The sequence below is a fragment of the Podarcis cretensis genome (genome assembly GCF_951804945.1).
Source record: "Podarcis cretensis genome assembly, chromosome: 3".
In the NCBI taxonomy this organism is placed as follows: domain Eukaryota; kingdom Metazoa; phylum Chordata; class Lepidosauria; order Squamata; family Lacertidae; genus Podarcis; species Podarcis cretensis.
In genome coordinates, this window is record NC_137172.1 from 55,224,778 (window position 1) to 55,247,512 (window position 22,735).

The 22,735-nt window shown below is 42.7% G+C and overlaps 1 protein-coding gene across 1 annotated transcript in view; it reads right to left on the reverse strand.

The window, feature by feature from the left end:
- FNDC1 (fibronectin type III domain containing 1) overlaps positions 1 to 22,735 on the reverse strand; it is a 95,356-nt gene that overhangs the window by 29,008 nt on the left and 43,613 nt on the right. Inside the window, exons 3-11 of the mRNA XM_079971145.1 lie at positions 20,651 to 20,768; positions 18,891 to 19,078; positions 17,758 to 17,865; positions 14,610 to 14,798; positions 10,439 to 13,501; positions 9,349 to 9,467; positions 9,141 to 9,252; positions 8,124 to 8,486; positions 3,418 to 3,483 (exon numbers count right to left, since the gene is read on the reverse strand). Of these exons, the coding sequence (XP_079827271.1) occupies positions 3,418 to 3,483; positions 8,124 to 8,486; positions 9,141 to 9,252; positions 9,349 to 9,467; positions 10,439 to 13,501; positions 14,610 to 14,798; positions 17,758 to 17,865; positions 18,891 to 19,078; positions 20,651 to 20,768 (4,326 nt within the window). The remainder of the gene's footprint in view (positions 1 to 3,417; positions 3,484 to 8,123; positions 8,487 to 9,140; positions 9,253 to 9,348; positions 9,468 to 10,438; positions 13,502 to 14,609; positions 14,799 to 17,757; positions 17,866 to 18,890; positions 19,079 to 20,650; positions 20,769 to 22,735) is intronic.

Sequence of the window (22,735 nt, forward strand, 5' to 3'; positions counted from 1 at the left end):
GCAGACCCTCGCTCTCCACCTCTTTCCCAGCACATGGTCACTGGCTGGTGGAGATTTCCCTCCACTGCCAGCACAGTTATGGGGGCGTAACTTCCTGCACAGTAAGCCAGGTTCAAATGGGCCAATTAGGACCCAGGTTGTGAGGGAATTCCTTGCTGGCCAGCCAGCTACTGCCCACTGCCACGCCACGCCAAGCCAGCAACACATAAAAGGTTAGCCGTGCATTGCTTCTGCAGCGCAGTGTTTGCCTGAGTCTAGTTATCTAGTTATCAGCGAGGGGTGGATGGCACTGCAACTGGGTCCGCAAATGTGAACTGAATCAAGTTTCTGCTTTCTCCCTACCCTGGTCCTCTCTCTATTTTCCTTAGATGCCAAACAAAGGCTGTCCTGTGTACCTGGGCTTTTGGGATTTCCTTTCTCGTTCTGCCCAAGTTGTGTCTGCTTAGCTTTGGCAGTTGGGCAGCTGGGACTGTTTTAATTTGTGGTGACTTGCTTTATTGGCAACATTGCTTTCCTGCTGCTTTGTTTTGCATCTCTTAATCCACTTTTCCCTTTGTGCTTGTTTGAATGGCTTGTCTTAAGCACTTGTTGTTAGTTACTTCAAATGTTGTTCATGGGGAGGAAGGCAGTGTACATATGTTGCAATGAAATAAATAAAATTGGGTCATGCCCAAGGATACTATTCTGAAACAGGGTGACCATGTGCCCTACTTTACAGAGGGCAGTCTTCTATTTGAAGACATCCTCTGCATGAGGCCTGCCCAGTCGAAGGGAGAAAAGAAGGAGCCTTGAAATTGCCCATCCACATTTAGCATGTGGACAACACACTGAGCAAGTACACGTGGCCATAGTCTTGTGCTGAGATGTACTGTACTTTTATTCATATTACAGTACTAAAGCCTCAGCGCCTAGGACTTACCGATCGAAAGGTCGGCGGTTCGAATCCCTGCGGCGGGGTGCGCTCCCGCTGCTCGGTCCCAGCGCTTGCCAACCTAGCAGTTCGAAAGCACCTCCGGGTGCAAGTAGATAAATAGGGACCGCTTACCAGCGGGAAGGTAAACGGCGTTTCCGTGTGCGGCTCTGGCTCGCCAGAGCAGCGATGTCACGCTGGCCACGTGACCCGGAAGTGTCTCCGGACAGCGCTGGCCCCTGGCCTCTTAAGTGAGATGGGCGCACAACCCCAGAGTCTGTCAAGACTGGCCCGTATGGGCAGGGATACCTTTACCTTTACCTTATATTAGTATATGCACACTTTACGCAAATGTGTGTCTTTTTCACACTTCCTTTGGGTGATGCATGCCCTCTATTTGGCAATATTTAACTGAATACCTGCTACAAAAACTCTGAAAGAACTAGGATTTGGTAAATAAGACTAAACTGAGAAACAGATAAATCATAAGATCAGGTTTTATATTTAAAAAAAAATAACCTGGATCTTTCCCCCTTATGCAGAAAGAAGACGTAGGTCAAATGTTGACAGCAATTCTTGTAAATTGCTTCAGGACTGTCTGTTGTGGTTAGCAATTCAGAAATTCAATGAATTAGCTAGCTAACTAAACTACCCACCTGCTACCCCTAAGCCTAAGACTTACTTTCTTGCAGTCTGTCTCCCTGCCTCCCTTTCCTCTTTGGCCAAGCTCTAATATATGAAGTGAGCTGGGTCGAAAGAAAAGCACTTGCGTGGCTATTCCCCCCCCCCCCCCCCACAGGTGGAATAAATAAAGACACCGGACACAAGAATTTAAGTTAATGGGCGAAAATGGCCACAACTTTATTGATTACAGGTAAGAGGGGTATTGGCTTTAGGCATTGGCCCCTAAGAGACTAACCGGTCTAACCGGGAAGGGTTAAGCACCAACAGGGGGAGCCACCCGAGATGCATATCCCTGGGCGCTCCCCAAGGGGTTACCGCTCGGGGGCGCGCTTTAGGCCCTAGCCTCCGTAGGTTTCGGACGAGGCGACGCCCCTCGGAGTCCTTTAACGAACTACCCTTCAAGCCTTGGGGGAGGTGATGGCAATCCTCCCCCCCAACCTCATTTGCATGACAATACCCCGGCCAATGCCTAACCGCCAAAACCAAGGAGTTGTGATGTTTTGCTACGAGGTAGGCGAAAAAACCAAGTGGCTTAAAATTTCAGCCAATTAGCCAAATGGAAAAACTCCTACCAGGCCCCTTGCGGCGACCAGCCGAAGCCCATAGCAAAGTCAAGGGCAAACCTAAAGGGCGGGTGGGTGGGAAACTGCAGCTGCTGAAGCGGAGAAAAGGGGCGAGCCAGGGTCGCCCCGACCTTAAGTGGCCTTAGATCGGCCCACCCCCAACGCCAGCCGATTGGCTGATGCTGCGGAGAATGCTAATTAAGGGAATTCCCTGTTTCCCGCGAGGCTGGCGTCAGCCCCGCAGGAGTGTGGGTGGGGACGTGAGCCCGCAACCCCTTCCCCTCCTGAGGGTCAGTTCGGTAGCGGCATTGTACACAAGGTTACAGAAGAGTAAAGCAGTGGATGGAGATAGACTTCAGTAACCCTCAGTCATGCATTCCTTTGGCTGTTGGAATAAGCCCAGTCCTTTCTACATCAGAGCAGATCCTTGTTTCAACATGAAATCCATCAATCAATTTCAGGTTTCTTTGTTTTTAAATAAAAGCTCCTCATTACACAAGTGGACCTGCCACCATCACTTCTGATGGTGCTCACCGAGCCAAGACAATTTGAACATATTCCTCCAATCCTGGCCCAATTGCACTGGCTGCCAATTAGTTTCTGAGACCAATTCAAAGTGCTGGTTTTGACCTATAAAACCTTAAATGGCTCAGGACCCCAGTACCTCTAGGTACCCAGTACCTTTCTCCATATGAACCTACCTGGACCCTGAGATCATCTTCTGAGGACCTTCATCATGTGCCTCCTCCACGAGAGGTTTGGAGAGTGGCAACATGAAAACAGGCCTTCTCTGCAGTGGCTCCCCATTTGTTGTATGCTTTCCCCAGGGAAGTTTGGCTGGTGTCTTCATTATACACCTTTAGGCGCTGGGCAAAACATTCCTCTCTTCAACCAGGCCTTTGGCTGATTGACATCCATCCAATACACTTTAAAATGTGTTGTGGGAGTGGGAATTATTGGTTTGTTTTTATTCTTTTTTATTACATATTTTGTGTTTTTTATCTTTTATTTTTATGTTGTGAGATCTACTGATTAAGGCCAGTGGTATAATAATAATAATAATAATAATAATAATAATAATAATAATAATAATAGAAATAATAGGTGGTTGTTGCTCTGAGAGCCTGAGAGTACTAAAAACAGAACAGCAAGCTACATTTTCTTGTTCAGATGTATTTAGACCTGAGTGTTGGCTCTATGCTATCAGATCACAGTGCAGAAAGGAAAGGGATTCAAAGAACTTCAGAAAAGGACTTTTACCTCCATCATATATCACATATGACTCTGTAGTTCCCGCCACATCTGCATCAAGCCCTGAGAATGTATCTATGGAAAAAAGAAGACATCGGAATGATGAAGCAGGTCCCCCTTTGCCCTAGAGATTTCCTAACAACAGTGCACCCAGTGCAAAGCTTTATTTTTCCTATACAAATGGATGACAGATAATCACTTGTATGGGAGCTAGTAAAGGAGCTATGCTCATGAGCAAGCTTGCTCCTATCTGCATAGTTCTATTCTAGTATATTCTGTCCCTTGGTCATGTTAGAAAGTGACAGAATGTTGGGCACTGGGGCTTTAACATATAGATTATTGTTAAATGTATGCCTTCCTTTAAAACATTAATTACAGATAATATTCTGCAACTGTGCAAACAATTATATTTAAACCTCTGACTATTAACAGCCTAGTAATATTTGCCATATATTTTTATATCCAGTGCTATCATAATACATTTTATAGTTATCCTTAAACAAGTTAATATTCTTTTATGTCAACCAGATTCCCAAATATTTCACTTTTTTAAAAAGCCTTGTATTACCTATTTATGGCAACTCTTCATAAAACAGACTCTAATCCACTGCTTAAAAAAATGTTAATATTAATCTGATTCATGGTAAAGCAAATGGTTAATTGCTGGCTGATCAAGTTCAATTTTCAGTAGCAAACAAGCAGATGTAAACGATATCTGAGCAATAGCATTGTTTTTGAAGCATAACCAGTATTTTATTTCCTGGTTCTGCCCTTACATTTTATATATTTCAAGAGCAGTTTAATTAATGTAACTGTTGTTTCCATGTCAAAGCAAACCCTGGGGAGCAGGGAGTAACAGAAAAATGGTTCATTCTTCTACAAAAGTGTTGCCAGCATTTCTGCTTATGAGCATATTAACCACATCATTTTCACTTGAAGCTTGTCCCCTGACGGTACATCCATCCACTCACTTACCCTCCCCCCCACAACAAGCTTACAGAAAGTCTATTGGGCATCAATCCAGTGAATTCTGAATGCACTGAAGAAAGCTAATTGAGAAAAACACTAGCTTTACCAAGCATCTTTAAAAGAAAAAAGAAAAATTAACACAGCCAGTAAATTACTGAAACTCAGATATGCAGGAAATATGAAAAGACTGGTCCTTTAATACTTTCATGCTTATTACTGTTCTTCAAGTTTATAGGCCTATATTTTCCAGTAATGTGATAGCAGCAGTTATAAAAGTGGCTTTTAATGGCTTTGTTGACTAAAGTTCCTCAAAGAAGTTGAGCCGTCTGGAGTTTCAGTGCCACATAAGCTTGGGCTCCTCGTGTATTCTCTGACTATAAAACAGAATCATATCTGGTAAAGTCATCTTTATAAATCCTGAGCAGGAAATTGGACCAAAGGGTTAGTAGAACCCACAGCAGCATTTTTCACACCACATTTTCTTAGCCTGTTTGGAAACATGTCAATATATCAGATTCCTGAGAAATGACAGTGTATTCTATTGAGTATGCTGCTTTGTTTTTCCGTCTTGAGAGAACATTCTGGAACTTTCTTAGCAGGCTAATTTTTACTGCATTTGGTAGCAATATACGTAATGTAAGACTGCATCCATCTTCGGATGTGGTTGTTGGGTAGTGGTCTTTTTTGCAATGCTTTCTCCATTATTGCTTTTGTCAACCAGCCAGCCTAAGTTCAGCAGAGCTCGTACATTTATCCTTCATGGAAATGTTCCTAACACTCCAGGTGCGTCGCTACACTGCTCAGGTGTTTCAGTGTGTAAGAAGCAAAAATAGCTCAGGCAGCATTCTGTTTTTCCACACTTCCATCTGAATTGCAGGAAGAAGAGCCCTTGAAATCTTGGACTTCTGAACAGGGGCAGCTGTTTATTTTGCAGAGCATCAGTCTCTCAGTAGATTTGCTTTATTCCATAAATTATATTGTGTGGTTAGCAATGCTAGGGCCAGGCCAGCTGGAGAAGTGGTAGCTGAAAAGAATACACACAGAGAGAGAGAAATCAAATTCCCAAATATTACTTAAGCAGATATCACCCTAAGCACGTACATATCCAAAGCAAGAAGTCTGTGCATGCTTATTCATTAATTTTGGTTTGAGGAGCAGCTCTGATCACTTGCACAAACATTGTGTTCCACAGAGCAGACTCTAACAATGCAATATATGTGGAAAGCCCCTCACTGATGTTGGAGCTCCATATATGCCTCAGAGCTCCCATGGGGCTTGAGATCAGGGATGCAAACAAGAGAGAAAAAATAATGACATAGACTTGGATAACATTTAGCTGCGAGTCCTGTATGACCTGGTCCCTGTTTTCTGTCTTGCTCATTCCCACCTCGCCTGAGAAAATGGGGCTCTGACTGACTCCAGCTACAAAGGCAGCGGTGGCAGCTACTGATTTAAATTTCATTTCAGTTTCGGTTTTAGTTTATTTATATGCCACATTTCCACAGTGAACTATGCCAAAAGCAGCTCTCAACACACACCAATATATATCAGAATATGTAACATTTGAAAAAATCCAATTCCAACAAACTAAAATAAGACAAAATCAACAATTCAATTTTATAATAATATTGCAATGTGCAGAGAAAATCACAAAGGTATTTACTATAACTTGGTTTGGTTCAGATACAATGTATGCAATTGTGCAATTGACTTCCAACAAGCACACAGAGCGCGAACAAGACTGAGTGTATGGGGGTGGGGGGACTCATTTAATTTCACTGCACACAGGTGGTGTAGTGATAATAAAGGTTTATTATGTGTACAAGGGTTCACGCGAAGCATTATATTTGAAATACTAAGGTATTCCTTGGTGCCGGACAGTTGGCTGTTATTTAGTTCCCTCTGAGTGGAATAGGGAATGTCCTAGCAACTCTCAGCATCCTTAAGAAACTACAGTTCCCATGATTCTTTGAGGGGGGAGCCATTACTGTTTAAAGTGGTATGATACTGCTTTAAATGTATAGTGCAGATAGCCCCTGACAGGCAAAAGAACAAAACAAAGTGCCTGGATTCATCTGGGAGGAAAGGTGGGATAGAAATTTAAAAAATATATTTCCTGCACATCAAGAGGCAAAAACAGCCTGCCTCAGCGGGGGCTGGATCTTCTCACCAGACTAGGTGGTTCACAGCTGGCTCCCTCATCTCTCCTCCAGAGAGCCCGGCCAATAGTGCTAATGAAACATAGTAATTTCATTCAGATTTATTTATTTTTAAAACACCCTCAAACAGAGATTACTCACCTAGTACAAATTTGGAGAGAGGGGAGTCATTTCCTTCTTGTTTTTCTTGCTGAGATTCTGCTTCCTCTTTCGGGTTCATGGTTAGCTGCTCGGTTCTTTCCTTCTAGCCTCTTCTTTGTGCTCCATGCTAATCCCACTCTTGTTCCTTGATACTAAATCCATTTAGTGGCCATTTTTATAAGTAATTCCTTAAGAGTATTTTATTATCTGGCTAAATGCAGGAAGCCATTTCATGATGTGGTGTTCCAGGGTGAAGGCATTGAAATTCGAATGGATATATAATACGGATGGTGACAAGATAATACACATTCAATGTCCTGACTGCCTTGATATTTATGGAATGGTTAACCTACCATAGTGCATCTTTACAATCATTGATTTGATTCATTGGTCATTTCCCTTGAAGTCTCAAAGTGACTTGCAAAAATAAAATTTCAGTGCATAGTACAAAAACAGTCAAAACTAGATTAGCAACACTAGAAATGACCAAGTGACCACTTGGTAAATCAGTCATCCGTACAGACTTGCCAAATCTTACCACACTTCTCCCCACACCCTTCAACAAGAAATGGGATTCACCCAACTTCTTAACATCTGGCAAGTAGTGACATGCACTCCATGGTAGATTACCACATCGTAAATGGTGGGCTCCATGATGGTAGTGGCAGGGATACAATATAAAGCAGAGGATGCTGACCTCAATATCTGGCCTGGGGAATCCATGGCCCTCCAGATGCTGTTGGACTCCAACAACCATTAGCTTCAACCAGCATTGGTCAGGGATAATGGGAGCTTTAGTCCAAAAAACATCTTACAACCATAGGCTCCCCTTCCCTGTTCTATATGATAAACGCATCATTTAGGTCAAGGCCTTGCCCTAATGCAGTGGTTCCCAACCTTTTTTCTTGGCCATGCCCCACCTATGCACCTCTAAAATCCTGATGCCCATGACGTATAAGTCTTATTATTCAAAAAGTGAACTCCTGTTCACGTGGAGGAAGCCTCAAAGGCCATTCACTGTTAAAAACTCATTCTCAAATTGCCCCCCTGTGGAGCGTGTGCCCCACGTTGGGAACCACGGCCCTAATGTCTTAACAACAAAGCAGCTGGCAGGTTTGTGTGCTATTTTGGCATACCCACCCAATACTCATTAGGGATGAGATTTAGTTTTACACAACTAAAGACCAGGATGTGCTTCTCCTCCTGGTTTTAAAGGATGGTATGCAATATTCTTCCATCTCTGCTAACTCAAGCAGCATGATGATTCATCACAACAGAAAACGGGAGGAAATGGAAAGGGGCACATCTTGGTTTGTTGCTTCATCCATGGCCAGTGTTCCTATAAGGTACCTGTCACCCAAATCTTACCTGTCTGCACTGCTACTAGAACTATTTAAATAGAAATACCACATATATATACACATAAACTAGCATAAAAGTCAGTACCTTCAGAATTGCATTCAGGCAGACCGTCAAATCCTAACACAATATTCCCCTCTTCATCATACTCTGCGTAAGTCCCAGGCGGGCAGGTAGGCTGTGGTTTCTCAGTTGGTGGCTCAGTAGTTGTTGGTTCAGGAGTGGTAGGTTCAGGAGTGGTAGTAGTAGTGGCAGTAGTTGTCCTCACGGTTGTTGTTGTGGTGGTGGTGGAAGGAGTGGTTGTTTTTTTAACCATTTCAAGGCCTATCAGGGGCTTCCCTCCAAGGCTGATGATTGGTTTATCTTGTGCATTTGCTACAGGTTTGCTAAATCTCCCATGCCCAAACAACGGCAAACCATCTGGGCTTACTACAGGAGCTCCTTTGGAATCTAAAAGAACAAAAGAAGACAAAAATTTACCTCAGATACAGTTAATACCATGAAGTTTTGCTTTGTGGCCTTTGAGGGACTACTGGGGCAGGGGCAGAGGGATTGTTAGAACGAATAGGTACATACTTCTGTTGCAACAAAGCTAGCAAGATGTAGGGGCCGCCCTGTAACTTAAGAAGAGACACGCTGAATCAGGCCAAAGGTCCATTTAGTCCAACATATTGTTCTCACATGGGCAAACCATATTCTCATGGGAAGCCCATAAGCACGACCTTAATGCAGCAGCACTCTCCTCACCTGCAATTCCCAGCAAATGATATTCATAGGCATGCTGCATTAGTATCTAGAGAATACCAAACACACATACAATTTCCCATCTTTTTCATAGCTTTGTATTGTATAGATTGCTATGCCAATGGGCTCTCTTCAGCTCATCAGATAGAAAAAGTATCAAGTAACTCAATAGAACAGGGATGGGGAAGATGCTGCCTTTCAAATGTTGAACTGGCCTGGCCAGCATAGTCAATGGTCATGGATAATGAGGGGGTTTGAAGTCCAGTAACACCTGCAGAGCCACAGGTCTCCCCTCCTGTGTTTCAAGAACCCATGCTCTGAATAACCCACATTCCGCCCCGGGTTCATATTGCTGCTTACCAACAATAGTCCGGCCATCTCCTCCTAATTTCACTCTGAGAGGTTTCCCCTGGGAATCTTGGAGGTACCTTCCTTCAACATTCAGCACCAGCCCTCGGTCAAGATCTACAATCTAAAAGCAATGTGTAGATTGAAAGGCTCTCCAACATGAAATAATATAACGTTAAATCTTAAAAGTATTTTGTATTTTCAAATAAGGTCACCCTACCCACTTTATTCCTTGTGGACCATTTATTATTTTCTGTCCATTTCGCTTTCCATTAGTACCAGGGACTACTTTATTATTTTGATCTGGTTTTGTGGTTAGATTGGGCTTGCCACCATTTCCTGAAATATATACAACACAAAGCATGCATTATCCATTACTTTGTCTATACTCTGTCCATTCAGTAAAATTATAGTTCCAAATATTTATAATAACACAATATATATTTATTTAATAAAACTGGTATGCTATAAAACTATAAAACCCCAAAGCTGTTTAATAAAACATATGTTAACATATAAATGTATTTTATATACATACTTGTACAATATATTCATTTATGAAATAATGCAGGTATTCCATTGGGATGCAGGTTTAAAAAGCAACTTGCAGTGATTCTAACAGTTAGCATACATACACTGATTAAACTATATGAGCCCAATTATATTCAGTGGGAATAAACTGGATATATGTCCAACACACTGGTACAGATTTGTGATTTTTATGGTCTGACATTAGGGACCACTATGATTTTACTATTGGCTTCTTTACACATTATATTTAGGCATGGGATATTCTTATGTCATAGTAGATTTCACCTGTGGATGTTTTTTGTCTGTTTTTCATCAAAATTCTACATACTAGCTAGATATACAGGATTTGTGTGACTAATAATAAATCAATTTAAGGAATAAAATTCAGTTGACCTATCAGGACATACCCTGAATAAAACTATGAAAGTCTCTGAATACTCACCCACTAGTGATCAGGTCTACTTAATATTAGGTTTGAATTGAATAATCTTCTGCAGAAATAGTGAATTAGGACACACTAGTGAGACGTTATGGGAGAAATGGCCAGCTGGGAGCAGTGAGATTTGGGGATGGGCCAAAATGAGGCAAGGAATTAAACAGCCACTTAGCAAAGTAGGTGAACTGATAGACAGTTTCAGAACAAAACTATATCCACTGATGAGATCTCAAAGCACAATGTTTGGGAGCATCTTATAATGACACATTTTCTCCATAAAAGGATTCGGATGGGAGGAACATCCAGTTAACAAGCATTAATACAAGCATCACCAATGCATTACCTTGCCTGTTAGGAAGCCTAAGCTGCTGTCGTTGAGAAGGGCTGGATACCCTTGAGTTTTGTGTTCGTTGATTGGAGGACACTGAGGATGAAGAATGTGTTGGAGACGCAGAGTGACTGGGATGAAGCTGAGAAGATCCAGAAATAGAACCAGAGGAACGTGGTGAAGCCAAGTTCACTTTAGGCAATGTATTCAGTTTGTTAGAAGACTGGGAAGACCTAGAAGTTAAAGCAGTAGATCTACTCAATGCAGTGTTTGATGTTTTAGAAGTGGGCTGTTCCTGTTCCTCCTCCTCATCTTGTTTGTACACTTCCTCATCAGCAAATTTTGCTTTGGGGGGCAATGCAGGGTTTGGTGATTTACTTTTATCACCAGCAACATTATTATTTAGGCTTTGACTGCCCCTAGAAACCGAAGAAGATGACCACTTTGCTGCTGGAGATGTTGGATTTTCCTCCATTTCTGACTGGTCATAATCCTCATAATCATCATCACTGTTTATCAACTGATGTGTTTTAGAGGATGACATTTTGGGAGAAAGTTCAACTTTTGTTGGGGCTGGCTGCAGGAGTCCATATTTTTTGTCTGTTTGAGATCCTGTCCTAGTAGGGACTCTGGAGCCAGATGGATAACGGGGCACTGAAGGATGAGTTTGTCTCAGAGAAGTTGAGGATGATTTTGAAAATAAAGAAGTTTCTCTGCTGTAGTGATGGTCTTTGTCTAGGTCTCTGTTAGAGGTAGATGCTGGCTGAACAGATTTGGATTGATGGGGAGATGCAGGCACTTTATATGCATCAGATGTCTCTTCACTAGATGCAATAATCTTTGACCCAGTATGTTTTCCTGGTGACAGACCTAAACCTCTGGAGGAGGTTAAAGATTCTCGCTGAGTTGAAGATCTTTGCCCAGATTTACTGGTCTGAGACTCAGAATGCTTTGCAAGAGAGCTGGTTCTTCCCTGAGATATTCTCCTAGATGGAGAGACTTCTTTGGCAGGTATTGAATAAGAACCCTTCTGTTCCTCTTTATCACTTGCCTCTTTATAATAGTTTCCCTCCAAACTGTCATCATCTCTGTCTTCTAGTTTTTCATTACTCTGGTGGGATGGTAGTGTAAGGTGGCTTCTTGAATGTTGCGACTGATCAGTTGATGCTTTTGAGGAATAGATGGTTTCTGGATGAAGAGTTTTACGGGATAAAGCATGAGACCTTCCCATTAATGGTTTTTTAGACAAAGGTGAGGCTTGCTTTGACTTAGATGTATCTTTGCTCTCAAGATGGTCAGGTTGATATTTAGACGCAGGAGGCTGTAAAGGAACTGACTTTTCCATAGATGTCCTTAATAAAGAATCAGAAGATGGAGATGAGCCTCTGGACCTTGAACTATGGCCATTTGTTAACTGAGAAGAAACACCAGAATGATGGTTTGTTCTGCTTAATGAAGGGGATTGGCTAGACACCGAAGACACAGCATCAGAGTGTTGAACTTTGAGTGAAGAATCTATATCTGTAGCTTCTCGTTCTTTGCTATAGTTTTCTTGTATAACTCTGTGATGATTCTTAGATTCAGCCAGAGAACTCCTCCTTTTGGTATAGTCCACTGAAGAAGATTGTTTAGAAAAGGATGGTGAATAAGCATTAGGAAGAGTTGAAGGCAGAGGACTTTCATCTTCATCCTCCAGTTCTTTGTCTTTATTGGAACTGGACCTGTGATTACTGCCTGATGCCAAACGTAAACTGGACTGAGGTTGAACCTTTGAGGACTGTGTAGTAGAGGGGCCTTTTGGGGGTGGAGTCCTGGTACCATACATATTACTGCCTTTGTTGGCAAATCTGTTGGCAGTAAGGGCTGATCTATATTTGAACAAATTAAAGCGTTCAGATGCAGACAAACTTGAAGAGGACCTAGAACTGAATCTAGAAGATGGCCTTCTTCTGTTCTCTTCATCTTCTCCTTCATCATTTTCACCATTATTAGCATCAGAACCTTCTTTTCCCTCAGCCTTACGTTTAGCAGATGAGCTATGTGAATGAGGTAAAGTATGAGTAGCAGCAGCAGCAACCGCAGAAACTCTCGGATCTCGTGGCACATGGCGGTTAGAGTGCAGGAGAGGCCTCGTTTGCACAGATGCAGATGAACTGCCCTGAGGAGAAGAGAGCCTAGAACCTGGTCTTTGCTCTCTTTTTTCGGTTTCTTTGCTTTTATCAGTGTCAAAAGCATCACTGGAATCAGGGGGAACTAGTTTATAAGAGGGATGGTGTGAATGACTTTGAGAATTTGAGGCTGCAGATGATACAGAAGGAAGGAATGGTTTTGTGGAATGATTCTGAACCACCTTCCGAGATCCAGATGGCTGCTGATTTGAATGTGAAACTGAATGCTTAACTTCTGGAGGTTTAGGCTTTTCCTCTGAACTGTCAACTTGATCGTTACTTTCATTATCAACCGGCAGATTATCCAGCATGACTTCATGGGAAGAAGGTAGTTTAGAGCTGCTCTGTCTTAGATTTTTTGTTTCAGTTTTGGGATAGTTAGGAATGGAAGATAATGAAGGGTGTGGTGAGAGGGAGGGTGGTGATGAATGACGCTTATCAGTGCTTGCCTGCCCTGTTCTTACAGGTGTGCGTGACCTATGAGGTGTTTTACCTGAGGAAATGACAGAGTGCGAAGGTTTAATTGGGGAGTGTGACTTCACACTGCTCTTAACATCCTGATTTTGTGGCTGCACTGTTGCAGCTTCTTTGGAGGGATTGTGGTCAGCAGTGTCTTCTCTGGAGAGAGAATCAGTTTCTAGCTCTGCTCCCTTTCTAGAAGACACCTGAGACTTGGTAGGGACTCTGCTCCCAGCTAGAAGTTTATTCTTTAAGTCAGAAGCAGAACTTTTTGAATCTCTGCCACCAAGAAAAGTGGATGAATGACCCAAAGTTTGCTTAGAGGAAGAGGACGGTGATGAGGCAGAAGAGGTGTGAACAGAGGAAGAAGGTGCAGAATTCTTAGATGCTTTCGGTTCCAAATCCGCTTCGATATTCGTTTGTTGATCAATATTTGATTCACCTATATTGGCTACAACAGAAGAGAGGGGCAGGGGGAGGGAAAGAGATTAAACATAGAAATCTATAAAAGTAACCAACTGTTATTAAAAGAAAATGAAAATAGCTTGCCTAATGAAACATTCTGGCAGCAATCCCAAACCATGTTTTAAATTATGGTGATTCAAAGCCCTTGTCCTAAATCTACGGTTCTCATTCACATAGTCATGGAATAAACACAGTAATGAATATTCATAAATACTCAAAAATGGACAATTTGAAATGTTATGAGGTTGCATTTTAAGACAAAATTTTAATTTGAAATGTGAGGGCCTAAGACTTACAAGCTTTTTCATTTGTTTTGCTTTTTGCAGGAAGCAGTTGTGAAATGTCAACAATTAAATGCCACTGCATGCCAAAAACCAAATGCCACTGCAGATCAAATCTATCCATCTCAGAGACAAACAGAACAATTCAAACGAGGAAGCAGTGAGGTTCTCAATCAACCACCACATCCCAAGCCCTGCAATCTCATGCCAGCCAGGGCGCAAGGACTATGGCTCGGTGCCTGGAGAGACACTGCCAGGCAATACACAATAATGAGTGAGATGGACCTTTGTCTTGGTAAATGGCCATTTCAAACATTCAACAGGACTGGGAAGCACATTATATATATATATATATATATATATATATATATATGGGGAATACTTTAAAATTGTTATGCCAGTACCAGGCTGGTCCCCTCACAGAATCTGCAGGGCTTTAGATACAGTAGAAGAAACAGTAGTGGTAGCTTCCTACCTAGCTGGCGAAAGCTAAGGCCCCCATGGGTGGAGCGACCCCACCTTACAATTTGGCAACAGCCCTCTCTGCTAATGGAGGCCAATGTAGAGGTGACTATTCAGCATCCTAACCAGCCATCAACGCAGATTGCACTCTAAAGGCAACTGTAGAATTCTGATGAGAATGTCCATTTCTACACTGAAATCTAATATACTTTAGCCAACTTGTAGAATGTTTACATGGCCCACCCACCCCAAAGTCACCACTCCAGAGCGATCCAATGGCTTTTAATGGAACATAGGGCAAAATAGCAAAGAGGAAACTGGCTGGTTGAACTGTGACAACATCATACTTACTTGCTGGCATGGCAACACTGAAGGCTTTAGACTGAGGCCCTTGGCCCCTCCTGTTTGCGGCACGAATTTTGAAAATATAGCGCTCCCCAGGCTGCAGATCTTCCACTAGGGCAGATGTCGTATCTCCCGGGTAGGAAATGGACTTTGCTCCGAAGGGCTTGAGAGCGGGGGCGTATGAGAGAATGTATTCTGAAATGATTTGGCAGACGGTTGGAAGGAGGAAACTGAAAACAATCCTGTTTCCAGCGGACAGACTGTATGGGTAGGATGAATTAGAACGTGCATTACTAAAATTAATACACTGGCAATGCACGTCAAGTTCAACAGCTGGGGCATCAAAGACATCATATACATAGTAAGTTGACCAAGCATTCCATCAGCCTTTTTAGTTGCAAATGTCCAAATATATTTAACTAAATACCCAACTCTCTCACTCACTATTTATCGTTTATATTACCACCCCTACCTTGGACATCATAAGATTTTGCAAATAACACAGTGAATCAGCTGTTTATTAAAATAATAAGAGTTGATAAAAGGCACATAGTCCATGGCTATATATTAATGCTGATGGACCTATGGCCCATGGGCTTAGATAGGCTTGCCAGGCCTCTGAGATTGACCTGCCATGCCATTTTCAGTGAACCATGCCCACCTTTCCCTGGTTCAACATCATATGCCATCAAACATCATGTGCACATGATCAAACAGATCAAACAGATGTGCAACTCTTCCAGCTATTGCTTGAAGTGTCAATCATTTGATATCTTAGAGCCTTACACCTCAACCAGCCCTGAATGTAAAGATAACCAAGAACAGCTCCATGTCATTTTTAGAGTTGCATTTAGATATTACTATTACCTTTTAAAATTATGAGTTGTATCCAACGAAGTCGTCCCATTCACACAAGTACGGTACTTCTGCTTGCAAAACAGAACTTCTCTTTCCTCTTCTCTCCCAGATCTGTTGTAGGGGTTCCACCAACCCTCTGGAGCAGATTTGCAGGAGGTAGGGAGGGAGAGGACAGGGAAGAGAAGTTCTGTTTTGCAAGCAGAAGTCAAGGTGCAGACAAGATGACTTCACTGGATACAACCCAGTGCCAATAGCAATGAAGATGTGCTCCTTTCTGCACTGCCAAGGTAAGGCAACAAACTACAGGCAACATGAGAGCAGCCCACACCATAGCTGCTGGCTCCTCCTCATGCCAGCATCACCCCTCTCAGAAACTGGAGCACAGCTGACACAAGGCATTGGCACTTCCTCAACAGCATGGGAAGCAGCAGGGCTTCAGATCAGGAATCAATGAGAAGAGATACAGCTAACTGGAGAAGAAAGGCAATAGGTAGGTTAGGAAAGTACTTTTCCTCTCTGTTGCCACTTGACTCATCTGGACTCATCACAATGCTTCACTTTGGAGTTTGGCTTCACACCAGAAGGATATGTCATTTTGGTTCTCTCTGTTTCTCATTTTTACGATCTTAAATTCTCCAGTTTTCTGCCACAATTTGTGTGTGTTTTTAATCTTTGTGAAATTTCATCAGCATTTTGATGTGAATTTCTTATAATAAACACATTTCTGTATGTAGTTTTGAGTAACGTACACATTTTTGCAAGCAAACCATTTTTCTAATAGAATTTGTTTTCACCTATGTATTAATTTTTATACACCCTCCCAAATATATGCATTTTTGTAAATGCTAGTTTGTTGGAGGACAGAACTGCAAAATTAAGAGAAGTGTGAATTTCAAAAGAATACTGTATTTTGGTTCCCATATTTCAAAAAGTGAATATTTGACAGATTTCCCTTTAGATTCAAATTGAATCAATCAGTTTGTAAGAGACATTACTGCCCTCCCCCAACTCTACATTCACCCCAAAGAAAGATCACATGAAGCCCTCCACTCCACAACTGATTTGCTGTGTAAAAATGCCTCCTCTGCAGAATTTAACTCTGAATTCTTGATCCCACAGCATCAGCCCCCTTTCTGCAGTACCAAAAGTGGAGCAATTCCTTTGCATGAGCTGCTGTATTCAGAATTTGCTTCTGTATATATAAAAAGTGGTGCCTATGGTGATAACTCAAAACAACAGAAAATTCAAAATAAAGACAAGTGGATAATACTATCTTTGAAAAATATAGACTCTACCAGCCGTTTATAGGACACATAATATCACGGCTTGCCAGCAATAGCTACACGGGGCACGTGTTCTTCCAAAATAGGCAATATTTGGATAGATGAACAAAATTCATCTAGTGTTAACAGAAGGAGTCAGAGTATCTATGCAAATTAAAAATAGACCTCTCTTGTGGCTGCTTTCACCACCCTGTATAATCCAGTCCCTTCCAGTTTAGCATTCTTGACCCACACCTTGGTTCCATGCTGGTCTGTCTGCACAACCTTCCCCTCTATGTGGGGTTATGGTGTAGAATTTGGAACTTGCCCATAGATCATGCTGATGGCTAGAAATGTCTTGAACAAAAGTAGCAAAGAGATTCAAGCAGTCAAAGAAAATCTGAGGGATTGTGGCTCAACGAAAGTTACGGGAATTCTCTCTTATTGGTCCCTCACAAAACTAAAATCCATGGGAGAGAAGGAAAATCTACCAGGCCATTTTAGATCTGTGGTGTAGCTGAGCACTCAGGAGTCAAGGTCAAACTGTTCCACAACTGAAAGTCCTCTGTTTGCAGCACTGCGAACAACCGAAGACATTTCAGCCTGCCAGCAGACCACCAGGCAATAAGAGCATATTACCTAGAACAGGGCTAGAGAAGCAGCAGCCCTCTAGATGTTGTTGTACTATAACCCAATCAACATTGACCCTTGGCAATTCTGGCTGTGGTTGATGGGAGTCAGAGTTCAAGAAGATATGGAGAGCCACAGAACCCCCAGCCCTGGACCTAGAGCAGAGCAGCAGGATTTTCAAGCCACAAACAGAAGCTGAGTACATTATAGCCACTGGATTTTCAGGATTGAATATGTGGTTTCCTTCATCTTTGCTCAGCGGTTCTACCTGAGCTGGAACTTAGAACCTCTCATGCTAGTTTGTTAATATTTGTTAATGTATTAATTGCCTTTCATATTAATTTCAAGGTGATTTACAGTTGTTCTGCTATACGTACAGTAAATTCTATGTGGTCGCCACCTACCTTTCACTTTTCCTTCACTCTCTGGAAGAGCATCCCAGGTAGCAGCAACAGTTGCTGTTTTGCCTTTGATTGGCCAAACATTCAGGTTTTCTGGAGCACCAGTGGGAGCTGTGACATACACAACAGACCAAAAAGGAAAAGGGGAAAAGGAATAGTGAAAATAAGCAATGGATAAGCAAATAAGCAAATCCAGATTCTGCAAAACACTTTGGAAATGGACTAAAGCAGCCTTCTTCAACCTGGTTCCCTCCAGGTGTTGTTGGACTCCATGATCCCTGAGCCAGGATGTTCCATGGTAGGGATGATGGGAGCTGGAGTCCAACAACAACTGGAGGAAACAAAGATGGGAAGGCTGGACTAAAAGAACCCAAACAAAACCAGCCTCTTTTTCTTACTTGTGTGTATGGCACTGACACCATCATACACAAATGCTCATGTGAGTTTAGGGTCCAAATGAGACATCACAGTAAAATGTACACCCAAAATAGTAGAAGTACATTTACCTACTCCTCATTCTCTATTATGCCTGTCAAAAGTTTCTCATGCTATGAAGTTTCCACATTTTCTGACCACTTCCAAGGGCCAATGATGTAGAGTGCGTTGGGGACAGAAACAAAGAATGGTGTGACATCACAGCACGAGTTATGTGATATTAGATATTACAGTAGAAGAGAGGGGAGCAAAATGATTGTGGCAGGATTCACCTGACGAGTCCCATCAGTGGAAGCCCTGTGCAATGACTTCCAGGTGTATAATGGGGCTTTCCCCTTTCCCTTCCCCTGCGCTCCCTCATGCCCATCCCCAAATTGGCTCAGGGGGAGTCAGGAGAACTCCCAGAACCGTGGACAGTGGGAGAAGAGGAGAAATAGTTCTATCAGTCAAGCTGAAAGACTTGTGCTGATGGAACACATTGAATTCCTCCCATGAAATCCATCTGGGCAGCATGTGCCCTTATGGTGGAACGTCATATATGGCCCTCAAACACAATTCTTTTCAGTTGGGTAATCAATTGCTGAGTCACTAAGAAATGAGATGTTGAATGGTGTAGAATTCTGTGTAAAGCAGCCCCAAGTAGTCGCAGATCCAACCCCAAGCAATTAACTTGTATAAATCACATTCTTAAATATACATACCAGCTTCTGGGGTTCTCTGATAAACTGAGGCACTCCACTTGCCTTCCCTTTCTCCCTGTGAGATTCGAACTGCAAATTCATACATGGTGTCTGGAATCAGTTTATCTACCAACACCCTTCTGTTGGGTATTTGTTTGTAATCCCACCTCGCTGATTCCCCTTTCTCTCGATAACGGACAGTGTACTGCCTTAGAATAAAACATGGAAGAATGCATTGTTAACCACAGTCACAAGATATAAAGCACAACTATAACTGTTCAGCTCATCACAAGTCCATTGGACTATACTCACCAGAAGTACAAGTTAACAGTTTGGGGGGGACATAGCAATTCTGAGTCACAATGATGCCATGATCACATTTCCTCAAACACAGGAGTGTCATTAAAATTAATCATGTGTCACATGATCTTCTACACTAAATCATAGTGTCTGGAATTTCCCAGACATACCCAGAATACCGCAGTCATAAGCAGTGTCCGGGCGGAAAACAGCAAAATGTCTGGGAAAATCTGGACGTATGACAACACCCATGCCGGCAGTGTTGTTTTTGTTGTTTTGTTTTTGTTGATCTTATTGAAAAATACCTCAAAAATGTCATTTTTGTGATTTTGCCAAAAAAGCTCAGCAACTTTGACCAAAAAAAAAGCTCAAAATTTTGCCCAAGAAAGCTCAACAACTTTTGTGTCCAGATTTTCACTTTTTAAAATATGGCAACCCTAATGGTTCTCGTGCTTCTGTAAGAGCTTGCACAAGCAGCTCCAATTAAGTTTCACTGTCTTTGCGCAATGCTCCAGCATGAGGTGTTTGAAAAAACACTTCCAATGGAAATGCAGGAGTGGTTCACCCAGTACGGCAAAGCCAGAACAATAGCCTCCCAGCAGCAGCATCACTGCCGCTTACTGGGAGGGGTTTGGTGGTAGCAAGATCAGATGTGGAGTAAATCATGACAAGAACAGACTCAACGAACCAGGGGCAAACTTTGGTAATAGGGCATCCTGAGCAAGAACAAAAGTTGCCTCCCTATCACCCTCCCCCCCTAAATCACAACTCTATTGCCCTTCTGACTGGGACCTAACTTTACATAGCTACTCATATAAATATAGGTGGTGGTGGTACCAGTGGGGGTAGCAAGATCATAGCTGTTGCGGGTGCACCAGTGGGAGTGATAGACTGACTCCACAGGTGCTTGCCTAGTCCTGGCATTGCTGCTGCCTTGTCCCTAGAGCTGTGGCTCTGCCCTACCAAGCAAGCCACTCCTCAGTAAATGGGCACTGAAGAAAAGGGCCCTCAGTGTGGCAAATATACCTAAGGAACCCCCATATGGAGCCAGCACTGGGTAAGGCATATTCTGTAAGGCCTTTTATATAAATCTCTCTCTTCCCTGTCCTCATCTATTTCATGTGCTGAATTAAAAACAATCCTAATAGAAGAAAAACACCACTTCGGGAAAATGAAGGCGTGACCATCTACAACAATACCATTTACACACCGTATCTGCAATGAAAAAGGGACACCAGTCTGCTAGGCAGTACACTGCTGATTGTTGAGGTCAGATACCCACCAAGATGCGCCAGACATGCTGTGGATTGGCACTAGTACAGGTCAGCCTTATTACTCATGTGCAAAGGAAGGTATGAAACCACTCGCTTTATTTTATCCTAAAGTCATTCCCTGACCATGCCATCATTCAGTAGCTTCACACAGGTTGGACTTGGAACACCTCCGGCATATCTAGATGCAAACAAAAGAATGTCTAGTACCTAGAGGAGACAGGCTTCTTCTGTTTCTCATAGATGGGATCTGTCCAGGTAACAAGCACGGACTGAGAAGACATTACACGAACAGCGATGTCTTTTGTCTCCTCCAGCTCATCCTCTTCTGAAATGCAACCACAACAGTGAGTCAGTAATGAGAATTCTAGACATTGTCATTATTAGCATTGGCCTCTTATTGCACCAGAACTACATGATGCTTCTATATTGGGCCAGGCTTAATGGTCCTGCTTACATAATTATCCTGATTAGCCTCTTAGCCCACTCAACCTCAGATGGGAGGCCTCAGTCAGGACCTTCTTCCTTTACTATTATGGCTACTTACAGGCTGGCTACTCATGTTAATAAACCACGATCAATAGCTCAAATGGCTGGAGTTAAATACCAGTAATTTATAGCAGGCATAGTCTCAAAAATATAGAATACTGTGATTAATTTGTTTTTGTTTTCAAACCCTAAATTAGAAATGACCGCTCCCCACTTCAAAGGGGGGGCGCTTTTTGTGTGGTTGCGGTCAGCCCCCTAACCCTACATGATCCCCGGCAAGTCACACAGGCTTCACCTCCCCAAGCTGGATACCTGGAGGTTCCCGCCTAACCTCAGACAGTAAACCAATCCCAGCTGGGGAGGTGTTGCCAGGGGAGCTGATGAGGTAGGGTTGGGGCCGCCATGCACACACAATAGAGGGTGGAACTTACCTGGGAATCCTCAGTCAGCTCCAGAGCAATGTCTATGCCATGCAATGTCAGTATCATTCTTAAAATGCAGTAAAGCAGGGATGGAGAAGCCTGTGGCCCTCCAGATATTATTGGACTCCTGAGTGAACCCAACTAGCCTGCACACATCGGGGAACAGGCTGCAAGACTGGTAGAGGGCACAGTATCCAATTAAGTGTGAATCCTAGCAGGTTTCTTCTTTAAAAATATTGAATGGTAGTTCCATGCCAGCCTTCTTTAGTTTCCATAGCCACCCACGGATGTGGCACAATTCCCTGTGACCAGGGCCATGGGCTGAAGCCAGTATGAACTACTCAACACACACCAACACTATACAAGTCAACCAGCTAAAACCAAAGTCTCTGCTTCCTCTCTTGCACCACCTGTTCCCAATTCATCACTAAGTAACTAGGATTTCATCTCTTTTCCCCGGGGACAAATTAGATCAGATAGATTAAGACTGTACCACACGAAGATAAGATTATTCCATTACATCTGCATTGGCTATGCTGCAGCCAATATGAGTTTTGCCTTTTAAGATTAAGCTGATTGTCATTTCCTTCCTTCAAGGAAACCTCCTTCACCTTGCTCCACATATTCCTACATGCAGCACAGCCATTTTGAGGTTAGAACCTGGAGAAGAGCCTCTAACCTTGATTTCCCACCAGTGGCTCTTCCCACCTCAGCTCAGGGTGACTTCATTTGCCATTGTTCCATCTTGAGCTAACAAGTTACAGCTGGATTTCCTGCGCTGTTTACACAGAAATTAAACCAGCTTCTCTTCTGAGTCTCAGTTTGAGTACGAAGTAGCAGTCATGCAGCGTGTTGTGAATCATAATGCCACACCTCACATGCAATTCTCTCAAAGAGGAATCACTTTTGGGGTTTCCACACCTGTACACTTTCCTGTAGGAAATTCCTCAGCTGTTCTACCTGAAATTCCTCTACATTTTACCTCATATGGAAACACTAACCAAGGGGCAATGCAAACCTATCAGACAAATTTTGATAACTTCTGTTGGTTGGGATAGCTCAGTTGGAAGAACATGAGACACTTAATCTGAGTCATGGGTTCGAACCCCACATTGGGCAAAAGATTCCTGCATTGCAGGGGTTGGACTAGATGATCCTCACATAGGAATTTTGAAATTGCAGTGTCCCAAGCACAGCGGAATGATGAGGAATACGTGCCACATACTCTATATTACTTTATTTACACTTCAAAGCTGGTAGATTACAGAGAAACATCTTGCCTCTGCCGGAGCAGAGAAAGCATCCTCTCTCCTCTAAAGCACGGAGAGAACTGTGAAAAACAGGAAACCAGTGTACGTCACATCCAGTCTCCTTTCCCGTGAGA